The sequence below is a fragment of the Choloepus didactylus genome, chromosome 9 (assembly GCF_015220235.1).
Source record: "Choloepus didactylus isolate mChoDid1 chromosome 9, mChoDid1.pri, whole genome shotgun sequence".
Lineage (NCBI taxonomy): Eukaryota > Metazoa > Chordata > Mammalia > Pilosa > Megalonychidae > Choloepus > Choloepus didactylus.
Genome location: NC_051315.1, coordinates 119807460 through 119834936, shown reverse-complemented (window position 1 = coordinate 119834936; position 27477 = coordinate 119807460). Strand labels below are relative to the sequence as shown.

The window sequence follows — 27477 nt, the reverse complement described above, 5'->3', positions numbered from 1 at the left end:
CTTAATGGTGAATTCTACCAAACATTTAAGGAAGATATAACACTAATCCTACACAAGCTCTTTTAGAAATTACAGTACAAGAGAACACTTTTAAAATCATTGTCTGAGGCTGTCATTATAGATACCAAATTGACTGACTGACATTACTGAAAACTTCAGACCAAGATCCCTCATGAAAATAGATGCAAAACATCCTTAACAAAATATTAGCAAACCAGAGAGGGGCAAGATGGCGGCATAGAGAGGAGTGGAAGCTAAGCAGTCCCCCTGGAACAACTACAAAAAACCAGAAACAACTAGTAAATAATCCAGAATAACTGTGGGGGGACAAACGAGACCATCCACTCATCATACACCAACCTGAATTGGGAGGAATGCCTGAGAACACAGCATAAAATCTCTAAGTAAAACCTGCGGAACCAGGTCGGGAGACCCCCTCCCCCAAAGCCTGAGCTGCGGAGCCGTGTGGTGCCAGAGAGAAGCTCTCTCCCAGCAAGCAAATACAGCTCAGCTGAGCTCCAACTGGGGTTTTAAGTAGCGAGTGTGAACTGCTCACTACAGGTACGCAGCCCCAAAAAACAGACAGAGGCTTTGGGTGACGACTGACCTGGGAGAGCCGGAGGGTCACCTTGGACTGGGTCTGAAGGGGACTGTTTCTTTTTTGGCTCAGTGGAGAAAACCCCAGTCATTTTCAGTTTCCAGGGCTGTGACTCGGGGAAGGGCAGAGACAGCACAAGCAGAGAGCAAGACCATTGAAATGCTAATGACCTCCACCTGGGGGGTCTGTCTTCTCTAGGAGGAAAGGGGTGGGGCCCTTTCCATTCAGAACCAGACACCAGAGCCTGGGGGAACACGGCCATACCTCCTCACACCAGTCAAGAATTATAGGCTAACAGGCATCACCTGCTGGGCAGAAAAGCACAGTGACCTGAGACATCAAAGGGTGGAGCAATTTTCTAAGACACACCCGCAGGGAAACCAGATACGGAATATTTCTTCCCTCTGGGACCTGAGCCTGTTCTGGTCTGGGAAAACCTGATTTGGATAACCAAGGAAACCATGCCTAGACAACAGAAAATTGCAACCTACACTAAGAAAAACAAAGTTATGGCCCAGTCAAAGGAACAAACATACACTTCAACTGAGATACAGGAATTTAAACAACTAATGCTAAATCAATTCAAAAAGTTTAGAGAAGATATTGCAAAAGAAATAGAGGCAGTAAAGGAAGCACTGGACATGTATACGGCAGAAATCAAAAGTTCAAAAAACCTACTAGTAGAATCTATGGAAATGAAAGGCACAACACAAGAGATGAAAGACACAATGGAAACATACAACAGCAGATCTCAAGAGGCAGAAGAAAACACTCAGGAACTGGAGAACAAAACACCTGAAAGCCTACACGCAAAGGAGCAGATGGCGAAAAGAATGAAAAAATATGAGCAACGTCTCTGGGAACTCAAGGATGAAACAAAGTACAATAATGTACGTATCATTGGTGTCCCAGAAGGATAAGAGAAGGGAAAGGGGGCAGAAGCAATAATAGAGGAAATAATTAATGAAAACTTCCCATCTCTTATGAAAGACATAAAATTACAGATCCAAGAAGTGCAGCGTACTCCAAACAGAAGAGATATGAAGAGGCCTATGCCAAGACACTTAATAATCAGATTATCAAATGTCAAAGACAAAGAGAGAATCCTGAAAGCAGCAAGAGAAAAGCGATCCATTACATACAAAGGAAGCTTAATAAGACTGTGCGGATCTCTCAGCAGAAACCATGGAGGCAAGAAGGAAGTGGTGTGATATATTTAAGATACTGAAAGAGAAAAACCACCAACCAAGAATCCTGTATCCAGCAAAGCTGTCCTTCAAATATGAGGGAGAGCTCAAAATATTTTCTGACAAACAGACAATGAGAGACTTTGTGAACAAGACACCTGCCCTACAGGAAATACTAAAGGGAGCACTACAGGGTGATAGAAGACAGGAGTGCGTGGTTTGGAACACAATTTTGGGAGATGGTAGCACAACAATGTAAGTACACTGAACAAAGGTAACTATGAATACGGTTGAGAGAGGAAGATGGGGAGCATGTGAGACACCACAAGAAAGGAGGAAAGATAACGACTGGGACTGTGTAACTTGGTGAAATCTAGAGTATTCAACAATTGTGATAAAATGTACAAATATGTTCTTTTACGAGGGAGAACAAGCAAATGTCAACCTTGCAAGGTGTTAAAAATGGGGAGGCATTGGGGGAGGGATGCAATCAGCATAAACTAGAGACTGTAACTAATAGAATCATTGTATACGCTTCCTTTAATGTAACAAAGGTGATATACCAAGGTAAATGCAGATAAGAGGGGGGGATAGGGGAGGCATGTTAGACACTTGACATTGGTGGTATTGTCTGATTCTTTATTCTACTTTGATTTAAGGTTATTTTTCCTTTTGCTGCTTCCTAGCTGTCATTTTTTTTTTCTTCTTTCTTTTGCCTCTCTACCTTCTTTGACTCTCCCTCCTGCCTTGTGGAAGTAATGTAGATGCTCTTATATAGATAGTGGTGAAGGTGGTGAACACATAAATGTATGGCCATGCAGAAAACCATCGAGTATTTACTTGGGATGGAATGTATGGTGAGTGAACAAAACCATATTAAAAAAAATGGGTCGATGACAAAACCTCGAGGGCAATATACTGAGTGAAATAAGCCAGACACATTAGGACAATTATTGCAGGGTCTCACTGATAGGAACTAATTACAATATGTAAACTCATAGACATGAAATATAAGGTACCAAGATATAGGACGAGGTTTAAGAATGGGGAGTGGTTGCGTAGTATGAGCAGAATGTTCAATTAGGATGAACTTATATGTTTGGAAATGAACAGGGGTGTTGGTAACAAGACGTGAGAATAACTAACAGTGCCGAATGGTGTGTGAATGAGGTGGAAAGGGGAAGCTCTGAGTCATATATGTCACCAGAAGGAAAGTTGGAGATCAAAAGATGGAAATGTATAAAACTGAATCCTATGGTGGGCAATGTCCATGATCAACTGTACAAATACTAGAAATCACTTCATGAACCAGAACAAATGTATGACAATACAATTAGAAGTTAATAATAGAGGGGCATATAGGAAAGAACTATATACCTATTACAAACTATATACTACAGTTAGTAGTATTTCAACATTTTTTCATAAACAGTAACAAACGTACTATATCAATACTAGGAGTCAACAATTGAGGGGGGTTGGTTAGGGATAGGGGAGGATTAGAGTTTCCTTTTCTTTTTTTCTTTTTTCATCTTTCACTTTATTTCTTGTCTGGAGTAATGAAAAGTTTCTAAAAATTGAACAAGAATTAAGTGTGATGGATGCACAGCTGTATGAGGGTACCCAGGGGCAAGTGATTGTACACTTTGGATCTTTGGATAATTGTATGGTATCTGAACAATCTCAATAAAAATGAAAAAAAAAAAATATTAGCAAACCAAAGCCAGCAATGTATAAAATGGATAATACATCATGACCAAACATATTGTATTCCAGGAATGCAAGCTTGATTTAACATTGGAAAATAATCAATATAATTGGCCAATTCTCAGCATAAAGGAGAAAACCCATATGATCATATCAATAGATGCAGAAAAAGCATTTGACAATATTCAACATCCCATCATGATTAAAAACTTTCAAGAAGTAATGAATAGAAGACAATTTTCTTGACTTGAAAAAGAGCATTTAAAAAAATTGCAGCTAACATTGTATTTAGCAAGAAACTGTTTTCAGATAAATGAAAACAGGAAATTCATGCCAGTAGACCTGCACTACACAAAATGCTAAAGTAAGTACTTTAAATTGAAGCCAAATGATACCAGATGGAAACATGGATTTATAGGAAGGAATGCAGAATACTGGACATGATAAATATGCTGGTAAATATAAATGACAATCTTCATTTTCTTTCATTTCTTTGAAAGAAAACTATTTAAAGCAAAAATGGTAATACCGTATTGTGAGGTTTATAACACAGGAAGAACTAAAATATATGAAAATAATAGTACAAAGGACAGGAATAAATGGAATTATACAATTTTAAAATTTTTACATTTTACATGAAGTGGCAAAATACCACTTTCAGGTAGACTGTTAAGTTAAAGTTGTATGTTATAACCCCTAGAGCAACCATTTTAAAAATACAAAAAAAAAAAAAAAAGATGAAAAATCAATAAAGATATTAAAAGAGGATACTAAAAACATCGTTAATTCAAAAGAAGACAGGGAAGGAGGCACGGAGGAACAAAAAAACAGATGAGGCAACTTAGAAAACAAAAAGACTGATACCACTAAAATATTGGCAAGGAGGCAGAGCAACTAGAACTCGCATATACTACTCATGAGTATGTAACATGGTACAATCACTTTGGGAAGCTGTCTGGCAGTCCTTCATTAAACATCTACTCTATGACTCAGCGATTCTACTCCTAGATTTTAACTAAAGAAAAAATTAAGATATACATCTACAAAAAGATTTGTACAAAAACGTTTATAGTAGCTTTATTTTAATAGCCCCAAACTGGGAAAAAACTCAAGTGCTCATCAACAAGTAAATGGATAAACAAACTGTAGTCTATTAAAACAGTAAAATACAACTCAGCAATAAAAAAGGAATAAACAACAAAGATGGATGCAAAAAATAAATCTGAATCAGAATGCATTTTACCAAATGATTACATTTATATGAAGCTCAAGCAAAACTGAAACACTAGCATTATTAGCTATCATTCCAATTTTCTGTACCACCCCACCCCATCCCTAAGCATTCTATTTTCTATACACATTAATCAGTCCTAATAGTTTCTGTTATTTCATCTTTTTCAAATGTGCAGTGCCTAAATTCTCACTCCTGGACTATAAACTCCCTGAGACTGGACCAGAGCTCTTCTTTTTCTCTCCCACAGTGGTTAGTGCTTTGCACAATGAACACTCACAAAATGTCACTGAGTAAACTAATCTGTGGCTAAGAACATTCTATGGAAAAATGAAGTAAAATCAATATATTTTCTTAGCAATAATTCTTTGTCCCTATATTATTTAAGCCAGAGGATGAAAAACTACAGCTCATGGCCCAACTCCATCCCACACTCTATCTTTGCAATAAGGTTTTATTGGAACATAGGCAAGGCCCATTCATTCACCTATTGTCGATGGCTGCTTTCAAGCTACAAGGACAGAGTTGAGTAATTGTGACACATGTGACACATGGCCAATAAAGCCCTTAAAGTATAAAACAGTAACTACCTGATTCTTTACAGAAAAGGTTGCCCCCCCCCCCCCCCGATTTCCGCTCTAGCAGTTCTCAGTTGGCGTGAATATAAAAGACACCCAGTGCTTCCGTGGCATATGCCTTCGTTGCACTTGTTGGCTGTTACTGGTCCAGGATACTACAGTGCCCCCTGGGGGTTACTGGACTGTAAAGGCTTTAGCCTAAAACGGTTCTTGATGCTTTTAACTTCTACCTATTTTTACAGACATCTAAAAAAATACATTTTCTCTTTAACTCTCACAGAATTAACTATTAGAGGAATGCCTAGCATATACCGGAAACTAACTTCTAACCCTTAATTAGTGGTACCATCTCTCAAAAGAGACACAGGTCTGAGAGATCTCATACCAATCATGTTATCTTCATGCCAGAGTTACCTCCTTCCCCACCATCCCTACCAACCCATCCAGAAACGCTCCCTGGGCTGCCCCTGCATCTCGCTTTCAGGTCTGCTAGAGGTACACTTCCACAATATGTGAACTATTCTACAACGGCATAAACTAGTATTATACTAAATTAACTCTAGAGTAATGTATGCTATGATTTTTTAAATAAGTTAAAAAGTTAATAAACGAAATCAAGTGCTTACCTGAATTGTTAAAGTAGTACTGCTGTCCTCGATAACCCGTATTGGAACAAAAAATGCCTAAATATGAAGGAAACAAAGATTTTAACAGCAGCCATAAGGCTTTTATCTGCGAATCTTTCCAATAATCAGGAAGTTGTTTGTAACAATGCCCAAGGTCATATCAAATGAATCCCAAACAATTGTTAAAATAAACTCCCTTTTGGTTGGGGCTAGCCCTATAATGAACAGAATGTGTGTGGGACAGTGACCCTGTTATTTACACTCTCTAATGTTCCTTAAAGGTTCCTATTAAGCTAAAAATAGTCTTTGCCTTAGACAAACACAAAGACAGTCTTTGTTATCAGACAGCAGCCTTCATGTGCTTGATTGTTGTACTTCCTATGTCACCCCAATTTTCAGTTCACTCTAGAATGCTCTCCAGCTTCACTGGGAAAAAAGGCTATTCACAAGTAGCGCAGAATACTTGATTCAACTTTTAATATTTGATTTTCTATTGTATTACTTCTAAAATAGAGTGATATAAAAATAAGTCTCCATAAAAAATAGGAAATATTTTAAGAAGAAAACTAAGAGTTTAAATACTGTAATTGTGGGGGAAATCCTCTTTAAAAACAAAACACTTGCCTAAATTCCATAACATGTCTGCAGATAGCTTTACCAACCACATAATCTTCAGAGACAAACAGAAAAATGAAGCAAAGCATTAAACTCCTGAGAATAATTTCTTTTCCTTTATCAGCATGGAGAGCATTTGGGCAACAAAGCTCATTACTAGATTTCCAAAATTAAGTTGTATCGAAAACAAAATAAAACTGGACATTTTCAATAAATGATGCTCCCACTGCCTCCTCTAAGCACACACACTGGAAACACCGTAATAAGCAAATGCAGGAAAACGGGAATCTTAGAAGAAACGCAGCCTATAAAAATCATCCAGAGTGAACACAACCTACTAATAAAGGCGACAGCATAGTGCCTGGAAAGCTTTCTAATATCATGAATATTATATGGTTCTCCAGAATACCAGTCCTCGGCACAAAATGTGAAAACAAATTATTTATGGTTCAAGAAAAGGTAAAATAGTCTCAGAAGATTTCCCATGAATAAAAGATGAAATATAGGAACTTATATGGTCTATAAAACAAGTGTTTGCAAAATAGTTTCCTTGCAAATCAAACCAGTAGTATAGCATTTTAAATTAAGAGGTCTACAAAACGCATATATTTCTAAATAAAATTTTAGTATTATTTTCATTGCGCATCAATTTGAAGGGGAAAAAAGAAAGCAGTCAAGCATCAAACAGCAACAAACCTGGTTTTAGGTCAGGTGCGAATATATATCTGACCACCTGAGGACTCTGTGGTCATTCTGAATTCTTTAAAATTCTAGCCTTACACTTCTGCACAGTGATTTTGTTTTTTACTCTGCCTGGTATATATATTAATTCATGTAATATTCTAGAAGGATGCATTATTTTAAACCCACTTCAGTTCTTTGCATTTTCAAGGAAACTGTGACTTTTTGTGAGTAGCATTAAGGCCATACCACTGTTCATCCCCAAGAAAGCCTCAGGATTAGCATCTGGGCTTGCAGCCTATTCTTTCCAGCAGTGTGAGGAACTATACCAGTTGTTTTCCCTCCTGGTTTAAAAAGAAAAAAGAGCATATTAAGGAATTCCTAAGCTGAACTACAGGGAAACTTGGAGTTGCTTCTGCTCACATTAAAATTAAGATAAACTTCTAACTTGCCATGCCAAAGGTGTTTTGTTCTGTACCTGCACATGTCTCCATGATTCTCTTCAGAGGCCCCTGAGTGTACATTAGTCCAACAAGGATCCCAGCCAGATGCCCAGCAAAGGAGGTCCTAGGAGAGAAGGAAAGCCTTTGTGAGTGTTTGTTCTGCTACTGATTAGATGCATTCTGTCTTCTCATTAGCCCAGTGCATGTCAATTAGTTACAGTCTGCAGACTTTGTTCCACATCATATCCTTTATGCCGAGCAGCATTTCACTCAGTCTAAAGAACATTTCCAACTTAAAAAAAAAAAAAAAAGTACTATGAAAAACAATCCCCACATGTTTAAAAAGCAGTGCACTCCCTGACCACAAGAAGTGGGTTGACCTGACCCCTGCAGAGCAGCGGAAATATTTTCTCAAGACAGCCCATCCTATTCCTTCCAATTTTTCTCTGTATCACTTTTCACAAAACATAACTGAAATCGGTCTTCTCTGTTCAGAATTAAATCTTGAATTATCCAGCCATTGTGAGGGATGCTGTCTTGTGTGTGTCTTCAGCCCACTGGACTGCTGCATTCTCAAACGTGACTGACTAGCGAAGCAGAGGGGAAGAGAAATGCAGCCAGAGATGGAGAGGCCCACATTCAACCCCAAAGTTGCCTTCATCTGTGATCCGCCAGTTGCGCAGCAAAAAGAAACAAAAGTTTAAACTTCAAACTTTAAAGATGATTTAGAATACCAAATTAGTAGAACCAAGTTAGTTGAACCAATTTAATTCTTCTTAAAACAGCATCTAAGATTGACAATTGCTTATAAAGTTTATTTTTATACCTACATTTCTCAATGTCTTCCCTCACCCCTAGTCTTCTAAAGAACTGGAGTGCTAACAGTCCTCTGAGCCTGCAGTACTTCCAGGCTGGCCGGGGTGGGCCGGGGACTCCTATTGGGGAGGTCCCTGGGCTGAATTCCCTCCTATCCCCGAGTTTAGGAAATCACTGGGGAGTCTCTTGACAACCTCTGCATTTGATCCCAAAGATGGGTGCTATACAAAGAGTCCTTCCCTGAGCACCAACCTCAACTTCCAGCTGCCTGCCACCATCTACATACACATACACTATGTCCATCTGCACCCCAAACTAGCCTTTTCAGTTGTCGGGTGCTGTCCCTTTGTAATGCCTCTCATATCTACCCCAGCCTTTCCATTTTTACCATCAAACCCATGCTTCTAGCCTCCATCTGTTCCAGCCTGATCTATTTGAAAAAGCATAACATTGGGCACAAAGCAAATGCCAGATAAATATATGCTGAATGAATAAAAGAATGAATGGAAAAAAAATCATCCAGTTAGCCTCCTTGCTCTTCAATGCATCCCACACACTGTCCACTGACTCCTAAAACAGAGGGCAAATTATGTCATTCCCATCCTATAAAACTCTGTGACTCTTCTCTGTTTACAAAATACTCCAGCATGCCATTCAAGGCCTTCCAACACCTGACCCTGCTGCCCTTCTCTTCCCTCCACCCCCATCGCCCGTGTAACCCATCCCACACACCCCACCTGCAGAGCCATCAAGTGCTCACAGGCAATGACAAGGCCAAGTCGGAATAGCACCCCTGCCACAAACATTACATCCCAGCCGATGAGTCACTCTTCCCTTCCACCGCCTGCCCTCACACCATTGCTTGTATCTTCATTACAGCACGCACCCACCTGCTGTGTAGCAAAGTATTTACGTGTCTGCCTGGCTCTCTCCTCTCTCCTCCAAACTCTCTGAGGGTGGAAACAGGTCTTATTCACCTGTTTTTCAAAATTAGAAGCTCAAAAAATATGCCAAGAAAATGAATATATTTCCAAGGCTTGGAGAGTGACCCTTTGCTCCAGAAAGGAGGCAACTGAAAGTTATCGAGGAGCCGGATGTAAACTCCACGTGCCTGAAGATTTCTGTGGGTTTTCACATGTGTATTCCAAACACCTAGGACAGGACCTGGCACAGGCTTAAGCACTCACATATGTGTTGGATGGAAAATTTGAGCATCCCAGGATTGTTTCATTAGGAACAGCAGGAGGCACTTAAAACCACTAGGTCTTCTTCAACTTAGTCTCACTGAGACTTGGTAGCTAGGGGGCTTAGAAGCTGACATTCAGCCATCTACACGAGACAGAATCAAAACCAATACACATTGCCCACCACGGCAGCAACCCACAGGCGAAAAGCAAGCCAGTTACAGGGAATATGCAATCTCTCAGAACTAGTGAAGGACTTGTTGCTCCCAGGAAAAGAACAGGCAATGAGGGAGGAAAATGGAGAGACAGAAGAATGAAAGCCTTCTTTAGGATAGCACTGTTGCTTGTTCCCAACAGCCAGTTAAATCATACTACTGTCCAACAGACCCCGACATCAGTCCAAACATACTGAAAGTCTCTCTCACACACAATCATTCCCTCAGCAGAACTATTATTTTCACCAAATTTATCTATCTTACAGTATGGGCAATTGATAGTAAAAATATGGGATATTTGGTGTCCCATTCCTAGGGAAGAATGGTATAACTATGCTTTTCTTTAGCTTTTCCATAAAAAAATTGTACACATTTTATTTTTATGCTAAATAAGATCTTCTAACTAGTTCTGGAAATGACAAAGAGAGTGATACTTTGAGGGATAGAAAGAAGCAGCAGCCAGGGTTGATACATATATATATAGATAGATAGATAGATATAGATTTTTTTTTTTACAATAGTAACTTCAGTTTAACTGAAAAGAATAAAATAACACCCATATTTTGAAACGTTTTAAACCAACTTTTGTAGTGAATCATATAGATCCAAATAACATGGGAGAAAATTTCAATTTAAAACCTCAACCTATTAAACAATCGTGAATCTCATTTACAATTTAGAGTACAATGCACTTATATGAGTTTCTTATCTCTCTAGATGGGGTTTTAGAAGTTTGAGGTATAACCTAGTTGTCCAAATACAATTGAGAATAACTAGGGGAGGAAAGCCAACAGACCAGAGACCATATCCCATTATCATCCAATACTCACATTTTCCACAAAAGTTACATCTCAAAAATTTAACTGTTCTTATTACTTCATTTAAGGACTATAAAGGTGTTCTTTTTTTAAAATAAAAATAAGAGATTATGATATTATTCTTACTCAATCCTGAGAATCTCTCAACATTACACAAGGAGGGGAGGATTCCACCCATGAAAAGGAGATACATGCTGATTTTAAGAGATTCATTCGCTTTCCCCATGCTATTGGGACCCATTTGACAAATCGTCTCTAAGCATACCTAAGTCCTGAAAAAGGAAATGGTCCTGCAGAGGGTGAAACAATAGATGACAGTCTTCTCCCTAGTTCTAGAATTGGGGTGATTTATCTCTGCCCCTGGGGGTGCTGCAGAGCTGTGGGGGAAGGAGACATGTGACTATTCTGCTCTGTGGCTAGAATCAACCTACAAATACTTTAGTAGGAAACTGGGCTCTCAAGACTGTGATTACACAGGCTACACAGAGACATTTTGAAGCTTGTGGTCTCAGAGCAAGCCCACGGCTTCACGGCAGTCCCACTCAGAATTTGCTCTACTCCATTCTCAGCTGTACCTGGAAGGTGACACCTGAGCTGAAGGCCAGGAGACTCTGCCCCTAGGAACTCCATACTTTCTCTTGACCTCACTAGGCATTAGGCTAGGACTAAAGATGTAGTAAATCCCTGCTGCCCTCTCTCCTACTTCAAAGTAACTCCTCAGAGACAGGACCACCATGTTCAACTCCACACCCACCACTGGGCCCGGGTACAGTGAATGGCCTGAAGCTGACGCTCACTAAATAATTACTGAATGGACAGTAAATCACATATAAAATGCACATATCTAAAAAAACATTACCACTGTATCAGAGAAACACAAGTTTCACATAGTCACCACTTAAGAGTTGTATTAGTACCAAATTTCACTGAAAGAGAAAATAATTAAACACAGTTCCCCTACCTACCCCTCCCCTGATGTATTACGCAAAACATCTGTGTTTGATTAACAGCGCAACAGCACTAAATCTATTATACCCTAAAATTGGTAACTTAGAAGCTTGGTTTCCTCCGATAGCTCAGTAGTGACTTTCTTTAGAAAAGCCACAGCGATAGCCATAATTAAATACTGACTGTGGTATTGAGATATAATCATAGGGGCCAGGTATACTACTGCCATGTATGGCCATACAGGTTGTGCACTGCACAATCCTGGACTGTTGCAGACAGACTACAATGAGAAGAAAACTAATTTTCCCAAGGTCACAACAGATCCAAATTCAAATTCAGATATCTTTACCTCAACTTCTGAGCAAGGTGAGTATCAATTTAATTCCATTTCAATACTGAACAATACCTTAACCAAGTAATTCTTAAACTTGTTCAGGTTCCAACCCCTTTAAATAACTGATGAAAGCCATGAATCCTCTCTGTGGAAGAACTGCACATACACAAAAACTGTCACCTATAATTTTATTAAGTTCATAGATGGCTAAAACTCCATCCATGGAACCCTCATTTAAAAACCCTTATATTAAGTGAAAATAACTATTGCAAACAGAAGAATTTCATATATCAGCACCAAGCCAAAGGAGTCATAATGAATTGAAAAAGCATCCTGTTACCACTCAAATCATAACACAGAGACGGTCATCACTCAGATTAAGTTTATTAACATGTTTTCTAATTTCTTTGTTTTGTCATTTCTTCTGTAATGGTTTAACCAACTTCTGGATTCAGTTTTCTTCTTGCTAAAATCCATCTTTCAGTAATTTGTTTTTCAGCTCAAATTTAAGGTAAAAATTTCTCCTAGTCTTTGTATATACGAAAAGATCTTAATTCAGTATCCCATTCTGATGACAGGTACAGGATGTACTGCTGCTGCTGAGAAATCTACTGTCAGTGGAACAGTCATTCCTTTCTAGGCAATCTGTCTTTTCTCTCAGCTTGCAAGGTTTTGCTCTTTATTTTGGATACCATATCATTATATCTCAATCATTCCATTTGAACATTTATTTGTATTTACCCTGCTCAAGATTTGCTATGCTTTTTCAGTGAGGTCTCCTGGCTTTCTACAACCCTGAAAAATCCCCAGCCACTGTTTTATGTTTTACTGACCACTAGATGTGCAGCACTTGTATGGTACCTGACACAGAGAGAGAACTCAATATACGTTTATTGAAAAAAATAAGTAAATAAAAGAGAAAAAGTTAAAATCAAATCAATTGTTGCTATTCATTAATTATTAGAGATAGTGATGGTGGAAAGGTCATTTTGGAGCAAAACTACGATTAAAATATTGTGGATTTTGGTTACGCAAACCATATGCAGGTATGAATAACACAAACACAGATTACGTTGCTATCAACTCAGCATAAAATGGTCTTCACTCCTTTAAAAGCCTTTTGTAAGGCTGACCTGAGAGGTTATGCAAAATGTTCCTGCTCTCATGTGCCACTGTTGAAGAATCAAAAATTAGAGCTATGACTGTAAGCTCGGACAAGCAATAAAGATCCTCCTCTGTTAAACAGCAAATCTCGTTCCACGGTTGAAGAGGCTGCCCTCTCAGGCATAGTTCAGAAAGCAGAAAGTGTATTACTCAAAGACATAATCTCACAGTGTGTGCAGAGCAAATGACCTCATTAAAAGCGTTAACTTGATGGAGATACAGTGTTGGACAAGGTAAGAGAATAAGGTAAGGTAAGAGGCAGTCAGCTAGAAGGGGCCTACTGTACTTTCCATAATTTCATCCTGTAAATGTGTTTACTACCAGGTAGAGACTGAGCAAAATCAGAAGCTCTGGGTTTGGGGGATCTTAATAAATGGTCCCAGAGTGAACATTAATGCAACAGGATGTAGCAAGTTTTTTCAAGTTCATGAAAGCTAACATCACTAAGAAAGATCTGGATAGGATGGCTTCTTCTCAAGATAAACCCTGCTCTTAAGCTGTATATTTTCTGTTCTTGATGCCTTCTCCAACCACCACACCAGCATGCCTCCTTGGCAATGGCAATTTGGGAGGGACATGGTCCATATGCTCTCTCTTCACACCTCTCCATCACCCAACCCCCCTTTGGCCTCCAAAGTAAAAACCTGTCACCTTCCAGTATGATGTCCCCTAAAGGCAATGCACCCTCTACTATCCATGTGGATTTATTTAAAATGGCCTCAACAGCAGACACAGGGCTGGGAGCTAACCAATGACATTAACTTGACGCCTGTTTTTTCCTGGGATGCTCAAGCAAATACCATGAAATGGGTAGGCTTAAACAATGGGAATTTATTTCCTCACAGTTTTGAGACTAAAAGAAAGTCCGAATCAAGGCATCATCAAGGCAATACTCTCTTCCTAAAGACTGGTGTGCTGGTTTGAATCTATTATGTCCCCCATAAAAGCCATGCTCTTTAATGCAATCTTGTGGGGGCAGACTTATTAGTCTTCTGATTAGGGTGGAACCTTTTGATTAAGTGTTTCCATGGAAATGTGACTCACCCAGCTATGGGTGAGACCTTTGATTAAATTATTTCCATGGAGGTGTGGACCTGCCCATTCAGAGTAGGTCTTGATTAGTTCACTGGAGTCCTTACGAGAGCTTAAGAGCTGACACAGATGCTGATGCTTGGAGATGAAGACAGAAGGATGTTTGGAGGTGCTAAGCTAAGAGATGAAGCTCAGAGTTTGCCAAGAAAAAGCTAAGAGAGGACTCCCAGTTGCTGAGAGAGACTCACCTGCAGAGAACCAAGCAAAGAGCTGAGAGAAGTTAAGAGAGACAGAAGGCCAGAGACATTTTGGAGAAAGCCATTTCAAAATGCAGCCAAGGAGCAAAGGATCAGCAGATGCCAGCCACATGCCTTCCCAGCTGACAGAGGTGTTCTGGATGCCATTGGCCTTCCTTCAGTAAAGGTATCCTCTTGTTGATGCCTTAGTTTGGACACTTTTATGGCCTTAGAACTATAAATTTGTAATGTAATAAATCCCTTTTATAAAAGTCAATCCATTTTTGGTATTTTGCATAATGGCAGTTTTAGCAAACTGGAACAACTGGCATTCCAGGGCTGGCTGCCAGCAATCCTTGGTCCTTATCTTGTCACATAACAAGGTACATGGTGGCATTTCCTGGTCTCTCTGTTCTCTTCTGGGTTCTGGTGATGCTCAGCTTCTTGTTTCCTGTGGCTTTCTCTCCCTATGTCTAAATTTCATCCCCCTTTTTAAAGGACTCCAGTAGTAGGATTAAGACCCACCCTAACTGAGGTGGGCCACACCTTAACTGAAGTAATCTCATCAAAAGGTCCTAATTAAAATGGGTTCACACCCAGGAATGGATTAGGTTAAAGAACATGTTTTTCTGGAGTATACAGAGCTCCAAATCACCACAAGGCTCAAACACGATCCAGACAAAAACAAGAGTATTACATAGGTAGGAGAAGCCTCTTTTACAAAAGAACTTCCAAGTTATTAGATGGTGCACTCAATTCCATGTCCCTCAGCTTGGCATTAAGATAATTCCATGACCTGGTTTCAAGGAGATAGCATTCACTCATTCATTCATCAAATATTTATCGACTGAGTACTATATAAACATGGTTCCTGCCTCAGGGAGCTTACAATTTAATTAGAGAAACAGATACAGACACACAATAATGACAAATTGTGTTAAGTGTAAGAAAGCAAGTCTGGTTTCTCTAGAGTGGTCTGGGATGGCTCCTTAAGGAGAGGCACTTAAACCAAGACCTGTGGGATTCCAAGCTTGCCATGCCTATAGGAAAGGATGAGAGCTTCAGGCAGGAAAAAGGACGTATGTAGCAGAAGAGGAAGGGAAGAAACAGTCATTATAAAAACATTAAGACAGTTATTAGGCAGCTGGAACAGAGTGAGCAAGGGGTAAAGACATGGGTTAACATATGAGATGAATTTGGAAAGACCAGCAAAAGATCATACAGGCTTTATGTGTTGTGGTAAGGAACCTGGACTGTTTTCCAAGCACAGTGGGAGGTTGTTGGAGAATTTGAAACAGGAGAATTTTTAAGAGTAATCTATTTATTCTTCTTTTAATATTATTCTGCCTGTTAGGAGAATAGACTCTAGAGAGGAAAGAATGACAATTTAAGCAGAAAACCAATGACAATTTAAGACAGTCCAGGTGAAAGATGGTAGCAGCTGGGAAGCTGGAGAGAAGAAGGTGGGTTTGGGATACATTTGGGAGGTAGAGTTAAAAGGACTTGCTGATGGATTCAGTATAGGAAGAGAAAGGGAGAAATCCAGGCTTCTGCTTTGCGCGACTAGGTGGCTGACGGGACTATTGACTGAGATGGGAAAGATGGGAAAAGAATGGCTTAGGATTGGGGAGATTCAAGAGCTCAGATTTGATATGTTCACTTTGAGATGCCTGCAAGACAATTAAATAGAGATATCTAGTAGGTAGCCGGATGCCAAGCTGGAAGAAGAGAATAAGAATGATTTAAACTATTGCTGCCGTATTTCATACTATTTGATTCCTAGAATATTTTATACAATATAATTGTTTTATATCTTATACATACAGCATATATAAATACCACATATTCTATAAACACACAAATATATATACACATATCTAAAAACAAGATTTAAACGAAATATACAAAAAGAGTAACAAATAATATGGAGGGTAACACCCCGTGTCTATTTTCCACACTACTTGTAATAGTGTTTTAGTAGTTTCATTATTTTAAAAAGAAAAAGTGTATAGGGAACAGAAATTGAGCAAAGCTCTCATTTAAATAACAATATTTCTTTCATCAATGTGGTACATAATCTAAATTTTTTGTTGTAGGGTAAACTGTTATGACCATTTTCTGCTATTTAGCACATACAAATATTTTAAATAGCACTCCAGTTGAAAATCATAATCACTAGCTTTTAATACAACTAGGTTTCTTTAGAATCTGTGTTGTTATTCAAATCTCCCTCAAAACAAAATGACAGATTGGACCAAATTAAATGAAAGCAACAGGTAAGTGAAATTACACAAAATAAATGAGCAAGGCCCTCCCCCACACACACTTAACCGGGGCCCAGATGTTACAGTCAGTGAAATTCTGCAAGGAAGGCCTGTGTTCTTTTCCTTATCAGGCATATCACATCTCTAAACACAATGTAGACTCTTCCCTTTCCCATACCCTCCATATTTGATGTTGAGTCGACTCCATTTGTCAAAGCTCTCCTATCTGCTGTACACTGACCCCGCCCCATGCCCTCTCAAACATCTGGGGAAATCTGGGCAAGTGGTTGAAAGCGCAAGTGCTGGAGATACACCACCTGGGACTGAACCCTGGGGTGCCACGTTCTGAATCAGTATCAACCTTCATTAGCTCTCCCCATGCTGTCTTAGCTCAGGCCTCTCCCAGCTCAGTCAATCTTGCCCTGCTCCAGTTCATTTTCACCATTGCAACGGGCATGTCTCTCTAAAAAGCAAGCCAGACCCCAATCCGTAAGCACTTTAGTAGTTTCCCAGTGCTTCTAGAATGAAAGACAGCAAGGCTTGCCTGATCCTTCAGGTGCTCCTATCTGCCTCTCCAGCCCTCTCTGTCCTGCCAGACCCCAGCCCTAGACCACCCCAAACTTGAGCCATTCACAAAAGCTGCACTTCCACCCTCCCGGACTTGGTAGGCACAGTTCCCTTTGCCCTCCACTTGAGCCAGCAAAGCCCTAACAAAACACCCTTCCTGACCACACCAGGCCAGTGCCTCCCCTCAGGCAGTAGCAGGGCTGCTCCTCTGGCTCCCACAGGCTTCAGTGGGCTCCTCTAGGATTCCAACATCCCCTGGTCTGGTGATTGTCTGCCATCACCCTGCTGCATCATCTCGTGGCTCTCAACGCTATCACACCCAAATATTTTGCAATGCTCCCTTTATTTTCTTGAAATGGAATTTATAAATAACATAACTATATGCATACTTTTAAACACACAAACAACTCAATATAATGTCCTAGTTATAAAATTCAGAAAAAAAATACAAAGTCACTTACGATAACAAAATGATATGAATTATAAATGCCCAGTCAAGACAGCAGAGGACATATAAAGCCGTCCTTTGCATGGAGTTGGCAGGAAGGTGAGAATTTCTAATGCAGGCTGAAGTGCATGGACGTTTTTGTGACCACAAGCAGGGTTCCGGCAGTGACACGATTTTATGGGAGGGTAAATAACTCTTGATTCCACTGTTATGTACATATGTTAAAGTTCACAATAAAAAAAGACGCATTAAAAATAAATAAATAACTCTTGACTCCAAATAGAGAAAAGTTCAATTTTCCCTCAATTTACATTTACAATTCAATTTATAATTTTTTTAGAAAAATCACTGTATATTAAATCCATGACAAAAAAATCTTTGTGTGTATATGAAAAGCAGAATTAGGTTTTAGGCTCAGATAATCAGGTGAAAGGCTTTTCACATACATGAATGTCCTTTTCAAAAGTTGGGGGAGAGGGGTGCAGGACCATTCTTGAGGGGCTCACCAAATGCCAGTAGCACCTCCTAAATATTTCTTTTCAAAGTACTTTTTATGTGACTATACATGTGCAAATTCCAAGGATTCCAAGTAAATCTATAACATATTGAATTGATATGCAAGAAAACTTCCCACCACAAGTTAAATGCACATAGGGAGTTAGAATATTTGAAAGAGTCTATGATCACTTCCACATTGCACCGTGGTACAATAAACACAACTTGGCACATGAAAAATGCTCTGCCATCTGCTATTACTATAGACTAAAATATTTCTGGATGCCGCATGAATGATTATTTCCTTATCACCTCCAAAAAATAAATAAAAAATGAAAGGGAAATTGAATTATTTATAGCCCAATATTAACATGTGCTACTGATGTAAAGCAAATAGATGTTGCTATGAGCTCTGGGTTTTGGAGGTGTTTCCAGAAACAGTGCTGTAACTACAAATTCCACGGCCCTATGGTAGTAGGCACCCTCAGGTTGCAGGAAATACTGGCTCAGGTGACTTCCATTAATGGGAGTCCATCATAGGAAAACATAAGGAAGAAAAGGTGGCAGGGAACAATCTTTTCTCTTATCCATGACACAGCTCATCTCATAAAGCCCTGATCTTCCTTCCTTCAGGGTATGACACAGGCCTAGGGAGCCATGAACTTGTTGCCTCCTCCTGTTCCAGCTGCTCTGTAACTCAGCCGCTGTGTCCTTGCTTCTCCAGTCAGGCCACTGCCTTCTCTCTACACTTCTATTCTCTTGTCTTATAGTTTCTGCTTGTTTCTTCTCCGTGTGCAGAGCACAGATTTTGGGTCACTCTATCATCTGCTTTTTAGGTATTTCAAATTCAATACTCCCCAAGAGGGGGTTCTGAATTGGATCCATCTAGCCCTGCCCACTGTGGGGCAGAGGACTCACACCAAACCTATTGTGGGATTGTCTCTGGTCATGCATTCACTGTTGGTCCATCACTGTCACCAGTGGCAGGAAGGTGAGACTGAAGATACAGAACAAAGCAATCTACGTAAATGACACACCCCAAATGGTCTGAGGGTGCAGCAAGCATGCTGAAGTATCCCACAGGGAGCAATGTTACGGGCTGGTACAATGCAACAAGATCTCAAATTTTAAAAGTCCCCTTTACCAAAATGAAACAAAGTAATACAACTTCTCTTCCTATCCATACCTTCTCAATTCCAATTGAGAGTGAATCAGAGAGTGAAAATGATTTCTACACTTTCCTTGTCCAACTGGAACATAAAATGAATGGGCTGTAATTCCCAGGTTGTAGTCTTGATCTGCTTTTCAATCCTGACTTCACATTAGTATCCCTTAAAGAGGTCTTAAAAGTTATAGCTCCTTGACATGACTCCCAGGGGTGTAAGTCTCCCTGGCAATGAGGGACAGGACTCCCAGGTTTGAGCCTGGCCCTGGAATCATGGGATTGACAACGCCATCTTGACCAAAAGGGGAAAAAGAAATGAGACGGAATAAAGCTTCAGTGGCTGAGAGATCTCAAATAGAGTTGAGAGGTCATTCCGGAGGTTATTCTTATGCATTTTATAGATATTCCTTTTTAGTTTCTAGTGTATTAGAATAGCTAGAAGGAAATACCTGAATCTGTTGAACGGTAATCCAGTAGACTTGATTCTTGATGATGGTTCTGTAATTATAAAGCTTTTATCGTATGACCGTGTGATAGTAAAAATCTGGTAACCGACAATCCCTTTAACCAGTGCATGGGCAGATGAGTGCCCAAGAAAGTGTCATATACACATTTCAAAAGATGATGACAGTAAAGAGCTAAGTTAATCCCTGAATTCTCTACCTAGATCCAACACAAAGATTGGGATGCAAAACAGGATCATAGTGTTAACCTATGATTTCATAACATGTGAATTCTGCATTGTGATAGTTAAAACTGATCTGAATAAAAATTCTGTCTATGAATAGAAATGCCCCATCTACAATATGACTCAGACCTAGGCATACCATTGACATCACCTACTGTTTCTGCAGCAGCTTCATTGATATGTCTGTAAGGCACAGTTAATGTTAAACAGAACCAACAGCAACAGGGTTCTAACAATTACCCATCAGAGTTTAATCTGTTTATGTGATGCAATCCTGTTAGGCTGAGCATCTGTGGATAAAAGCAACCCTATTGAAGCCACAAGACTCCTACGTACTCATCTCAGAGTAAATGTCACAGTCAAAGAAATACAGTCCCAGCTCCAACAGAGGCCAAAGGGAGGCAGATATTCCCTCATCTCTCTTCCTGACACTGTGTGCCCAAACTTGGTCAATTAGATAAATCGTGAATGAGTTAAGAATCTAGTGATGAGAGTCCACTGAAGCAATGGCCAGTGTCCAGCAACAGCAGTGCCAGTGGTAACAAGTGTCCACTCAGTTCTCACCAGTTTTCCCGGCCCTGTTCTTCAGGATTCCCAACAATTCTAGAAGCTGCCTGATATCCTCCTAATAAGCCCTGTTGTGGTTGTTTGCTAGAGTTGATATGTACTGTTTTCAACCAAGAATCCTGACTGGTATGGTGCAGGTACATATTTGGATGCCAAGGGGATCATGGCTCTGTTTTATCTGGGACTGCTAGTGTTAGAATGATTTACAATGGAGGTGTCAATGGTTGACTCTGTCAACAGGTAGAGAAAGCTTTCCTAGAAATGAAGCTGTGGCAGTCAGACTCTAGGATGGGTCCCAATTATCCGTTTCTTGGTATTCACGTCCTTATGTAATCCCCTCCCCTCATCATGTGTGAGACCTGTGACTTGCTTCTAATCAACAGAATATGGGATGCCACTTCTGGGATTATGATATGTAAGACTGTAATTTCCATCTTCCTAGCAGACTCTCCCTTGTTGGCTTTGATGAAGGAAGCTGCCATGTTGTGAGCAAGAAACTGAGGGCAGTTTCTTGGGCACTAAGGCTGCTGACCCAACAATCCACAAGGTTGCCACTGACACCTTTGTTGCAGCCTTATGAGACACCCTGAAGCGAGGACCCGACTAAGCCATGTCCAGACTCTTAACCTACAGAAACTGTGAGATAATAAATGTGTGTCGCTTTAAGCCACTAAGTTTGGGATAATTTGTTAAGCAGCAATACGTAACTAATACCAATGCCAACCAAGGCGGGGGGTGTGGGGGGAGTAGGAGGGGACACGACAGAGCCAGGAGACAGAGACAGGACCTTGATGGCTTTGCTTGAGCCCCTCTTGGATCTCACTGCATCCGAAGTTCCTGAAACCCTGAAAATGCACCTCTCTGGAAACGTTTATTATTACATAAGCCAATAGGTTTCCTTTTTTTGATCAAATTAATTTAAGCTGGATTTGTTTCAGCTTTAACCAAATGAATCCTGCCTAAGGCAACCAAAGATGGCAGAAGCATTGTAGAATCAGCAGGCTTCAAAGTGTCACAGAGAATTCTGACATACAACTTCAATTCCAGTGTAGGCTGAGACTCCAGGTGGAACCAGAAGACTTGAGGATTCTGAGAAGAGAGCCAAAAAGAATGCTGCTGCACTGAAGAAGTAATAATCCAGAGGTATGGGATAATGAATTAATTCCCAGAACCTACACCCTCACATTAGAAACACCTCCATTCCTCATGTGTGAGATAATAAAAATAATATTGTAAAAATTACACGAAAAACTACCTAAAAGTGTTGCACACAATGACTAAGATATTGTAGGAACTGGCCAAAATGGTTGCTGAGTCAAATCCAAACATCTCATTTTTTTAGAACTGAGAAACACTATTTTTAACCATTTATGTTATCTCTATTAAAGAGCTCTTTGAAATCCATAGACATTTTATCCATTAGATTGTTAGCACTTTCAAAGAGATTATATGACTTGCGCAGTTCAATGAAACTTTGATATTCTCTGGTTTGTGCATTATCAACCTGTCTTCTTGTGCCCATGTAAGACAACTCAGGGGTGCTGAGGTGCCAGTAGCCCTTCCAGCAAGCAAGACACTGGTTTTAGGACCTTATCTATGTTATGTTTTTAATCCTCCCAGCAAACCCATAAGTGAGTACTATTATTGGTCCCATTTTACAGAGGAGGAAACTGAAACTTAGAAAAGTAACTGAATGAAGTTCACAGGGCTATGAAGCAAAGAGCTAGGAGGAAGTGGGAGTGGCACTCAACAAACGTGTTGCAAGAATTCAGTAATGAATTAGTCTCTGATGGATACCCTTCTCCCTGCTTTGCTCAGCCTCTGTGCATCTGGGAAAATATAATTAGGATTTATAATCTGCAATGAGAAACATGAGAACAAGGCTCCTAAAGTATGAATAGAAGCCATAAAATTTTTCACAAGTCTACCAACATAGTGGATCATGGTTTGGCCCACAAAGGACTTTCAAAAAATGAAATAATCTACTTCTGATTTCTAATTTGCATTCTTCAATAAAACTTTTCAATAAACAATACTTGCCTTCTTCAAATCTAACACCTAAAAGCCTTGTTTCACTGGGTGAGTTTAATCTCCTCCACTATTTTCTAAGATTTTCTGCCACCCTTTCCCCCAACCTCTCCTTGTTTTACTGCTGATTTTTAGCTGAACCTTAAGAAAACTCAATTGAAACTAACAGGCAAAAATCTACGAACTCCAGAGCCAAAGGAGACCTCAAGCCATGATTAAAAATGGAGACCTCTGAGGAAGGATTTAGGATAATACGGTGTACCTGAAGAACACTCTCTCATTAATTGGCAGCCTACCTCCACCTCAATGGGTGACAACAGCTCTGACGGACCGTTTCAGACTGAATTAAAAGAGCCAGTCAGTCCCACAGCTTTGGAAATACCACTACAGACAACCGATGTTCAACAGTAGCTAATCAGCATGCTTAAGACACTTGATAGCAATCATACACAGGATGCTCAGGGAGACAGTGGAGTGGAATTTATGAATTCCAAATGAACTTTTTACAGTTTCTTAGGGCAAATGTTTAAAATTACTGCTGCAATGCAAAAAGCTTTAAACTTAATGTTCCAAGACAGGTGCTTTCACCCTTTCTGTGCCTGACTGTCTAACTACAGCAATCCCATCTCTGTGCTGTGACTTCAGTCATTTCTCACATTCCTGCAAACACTTTAAGTCTTTTGCTGTGAAAGCAGTTTATTACTTACCTCTGAGATTCTCAGATTAGAGATTCGATAACTCTTGAGCATGAATAATACCACTATTACTAATGTAAAATACTTGACTAAGGAAAGCAACATCAAATGATAGTGATGACGATGATGATGAAGACAATTTTTCTATCTTCAGAATAAAAAACCACTTCTTTGTTGCCCTTTGGCAGGAATAAGAAATGCATACAGTCCTATGCATTCCATCTAGCCATTTCACATCAAGAACTTTTCTTCTGCCACTCTATAAAAAAAAACAGTGGGGACAGGGAGAGTGGTGGTTTGAAGCTGTTATGTACCCCAGAAAAGATCATATTCTTTTAATCCATTCCTGTGGGTACAGACCTGTTGTGGGTAGGACCTTTTGGTTAGGTTATTTCAATTGAGATGTGACCCACCCTATTCAAGGTGGGTCTTAATCCTTTTACTGGAGTCCTTTATGAGGATAAAAGACAGAAAAAACTCAGAGAAACCAGAGAAGCCCCAGAAATGAAATTGAGAGAAGCTCATAGACAAAAGCCCTGGAGAAGCTAGGAGAGACCCACAGAAGCTCAGAGAGGAAGCCACTGAAGCCAGAAGCTGAAAGCAACGAAACCCAGAGCTGACACCAGCCACATGCCTTCCCAAGTGACAGAGGTGTCCTGGATGCCAGCGGCCTTTCTTCAGGGTCCAGGTATTGTCCTGTTGATGCCTTGAGTTGGACATTTTCATGGTCTAAGAACTATAATTTGCAAGCTAATAAATCCCCATTGTAAAAGCAAACCCATCTTGCATTCTGGCAGCTTTAGCAAACCAAAACAGGGAGATCAGGAGAAAAATTCCAAGCTTTGCTCTAACATATAATGAGTCAACGAGAAATGTGGCCAAGACTGATGACCCGAAATCCCTATGCTTTCACTCCCAGTGAGATTCTTGAATTAAGGAGGCAGCTTGTAATATTCCTCAGATGCTGCTGACTGGCTTGGATGGGCAAGCTCTGGGGAATTTAACATTTAATTTGAAGTTAACTATATACTACATGCACTCTGTCCTTACCACTGATTCAGCAGGACATAAAAGATGAGAGGGGAAAGGGGCCACTCCAAGTCTGCCATCAAGTTAGATGAACCAGACAAGCCTTGCTATCAGAAACCTATTTCACTGTGGGCACACTTACGTATCTATGTAGAAATGACGCAAAGGCAATTCTCTGAAGGGAATATGCCAAAACAACATTAGTAGCAACGAATTTCCAGCACCACAACACTGGTTATTAGTAAAAAGATGGATCAGACAGTATTCATTTTTTAATTCAAAGACTACTTGTATATGCAATACAAAAGAACACTGCACATTTACCAAGTGATTTTTCTGCTGCCTACTTAGTACTGAATTATTTAAAACTCATTTAAAACACACACACACCTGACAGTTTTTAAAATACTGTTTGACAACAGCATTTTCAACATCTATAAAAATAAGTGCAAGAAGAGCAGATTCTGTACACACTGTCCTTCATTAGCAAGTCCTAAAGAATTTTTACCCACAGATGCCTCACACTTCAAAATTGTTTGAGAGAAAGAGGAAGAAATGTGACCTCTGTTCAGAGTTCAAAATACTTGGTATATATCATATATCATACAGTGAATTCACACCAACCCCAAAATAAAATTAACTGGTTCATCAAAATCTGCACAAATCTGTCAGTTACACTGGAAAATCCTTCCTCAAGAATTATAGGATCAGAAGTCCCCAACAAACCACTACCAACACAACAACAGTATGTTCTCTAGGTAAGAACACATCAAATAAAATCTACAACTTCTGATGCAATGGTGACACGGCAGTTAAAATACATCAGAGAATTCAAAGTTTTTTTAAATTATGTATTAAATATTGCTTGGATCACGAAATCTCTGTGATGTTTTCTTTCAAAAAGAAAATGAGGCTTTCAAAATACTAGTCTGAACTCTAAGAATAAAAAAACAGCAATCTCTTCTAAAATTGCCATTAAACAGAAAAAGTTATCCCCTCTCAAAGTGTGTCTCCTTCTAGAAGTTGCTCTAGCCTCTTCCACATCTGTGGTTATAGCTCCTTTTTCTTCGTTAAACCTGCCATACATTTGCTTATTTTATTTGCCTTTTCAAATATCTGGTGGTTCTTTTTATTTATCAATTCTATCACTTTTTTCTCTCTAGTTTATTAAATTTTGACTTTCCTTTCATAAATTCCAACACCACCTACTCTTTTATTTACTTGTTCAGTTTCTAGCTTCTAAAACTGAAGGCTTAGTTTACTTACATTTCAATCCCTCTAGCCATATTACAAAAAGCACTAAGAGTTTGAGTTTTTCTCAGAACAACCGTGTTTGCCACAGCCTATAGGTTATGAAAAGTAGTGTTCCCACTAGTCATTTCTCAAGTCTTTTTTACTTCCCCTCTATCAGGGAGTTATTTGAATTTCCAGGATTACTGTTGTTTTTCCTTTTGTCTTTTGGGTTTTTTAATTATTACTTTGTGATGAGAAAAGTGGAGATGACAGAGGATGCCTTTGTCGCCTAATACATAGTCAATTTTTATCTAATCTAAGGACCTTTGCAAAGAATGCCTGACGTGGTCTCTGCAGGAGATATGGCAGGCACAACCCCAGCTGTGTCCTGCACAGTGCTCAGGGCCGTGTCACCCTCCCAATACAGTTGGTGAGCCGCCTCTTCCAGTCTTCTGAAATGCACAGTTTTCCCTTTTTTTCTGTGGCTCCGCAGACTTTGCCTTCTGGCTGCGTGCTCACATTTTGGATCTGACTTCTCTCCTTTCTGCCCACTCTAGATTTCTGGACTGGGGTGGCTAACTCTGCTATTTGACCTTGACTTTTACCTTTGGTTGGGTCAGCTGTCCCAATTAGTTTTATTCAACAAACAAACATTCACTGAGAAACAGTCATGTGCCAGGCATTGTTTTAGGCACTTCTCAGTACCTAAAGCAAACAGACAATATCCCTGCCTTCCTGGAGCTTGGGATTCATGAAAATATGCTACTATATATATAAATTCTAATAACTCATTTTTATCCTATAAATAAGGCAGACTAACTGTAGAGAACTGGGGAAAAACAAAAGGTTTTTTTTTTTTTTAAAATACCAAAAGTTCTTCAACCTCGAGTTAACCACAACTAATATTTTGATGTGTTTCTCTCTAGTCTGTTTTGTGTGAATATTTTTACTCTGGGAAAAAAACTGAACTCGCATTAAACATAATACTTTATATTCTACTTTCTATTCTTCTTATCACAGGTATTTTCCAATAACATTAAAATAATCTCTGAAAATACCATTTCAATGGTTGTGTAATATTCTACTACACACGATTTCTTCAATGATTTATCTAATGTTGAACATTTGAGTGGTTTCCAATTTTCCAATACTCCGTGACAATAAACTTATTTATATCCATCTTTTATATATTGCTGGTTATTTATAATTTGGATAGATATCTAGAAAGGTTATTACAGTCCTGGATACATAATGATAAATAACTTTCTAGAAAGTTTGAACCAATGTACAGTCCCATTAGAAGTTTACGTAAGGTTCCCACTTCACCAAACACTCAACAGCAGTGATAATTTTTTAATCTTGCTAATTTAGTGAGCAAATTAGCTTATTTCAATTTTCCTTCATTCGGTTAACAATGAATTTTCATGTCATCTATTCATTAGCCGCTAATTTTTCTTCTTGCTTTAAATTCTCTATTGATGTCCTTTGCCAATTTATCAATTCATCTGTCAGTATTTTTCTTGAAATACATAGTTTCTCACAAGGATGTGATCCTTTTTTCCAAATTATTTCTGATACTTTACCTTTTATTTTGATTTATAATGTATTTAGAGCTGAAAAAAAAAAATCTGTTGCTTATGCCTGCATTTGAGCAAATGTTCATTGTTTTTATGCTAAGAAATTTCTTCCCAACCTAAAATCTGAAAAATGTCCCTCATTTATTCTTAGACATTTTTCAGATCTTGTTTTTGTAAGAAAACTTCTAACTTTAATTTCTTTCAAATAGTTAAAAAATTCTCCCAACACCATTTGCTAAATAATCCTTATTTTCCCTACTGATTTTTTATGCTAACTTGTCTGTGGCCTATTTTATCCTAAAAAGATG

The 27477-nt window shown here is 39.2% G+C and overlaps 1 protein-coding gene across 4 annotated transcripts in view; it reads right to left on the bottom strand.

Moving 5' to 3' along the window:
- The window catches only part of RHBDD1 (rhomboid domain containing 1), a 145341-nt gene that overhangs the window by 72874 nt on the left and 44990 nt on the right, over positions 1 to 27477 (bottom strand). For all 4 annotated transcript variants that reach the window (XM_037848466.1, XM_037848468.1, XM_037848470.1 and 1 more), the window contains exons 4-5: positions 7702 to 7790; positions 5928 to 5984 (exon numbers count right to left, since the gene is read on the bottom strand). In XM_037848466.1, coding sequence (XP_037704394.1) covers positions 5928 to 5984; positions 7702 to 7790 — 146 coding nt within the window. The remainder of the gene's footprint in view (positions 1 to 5927; positions 5985 to 7701; positions 7791 to 27477) is intronic.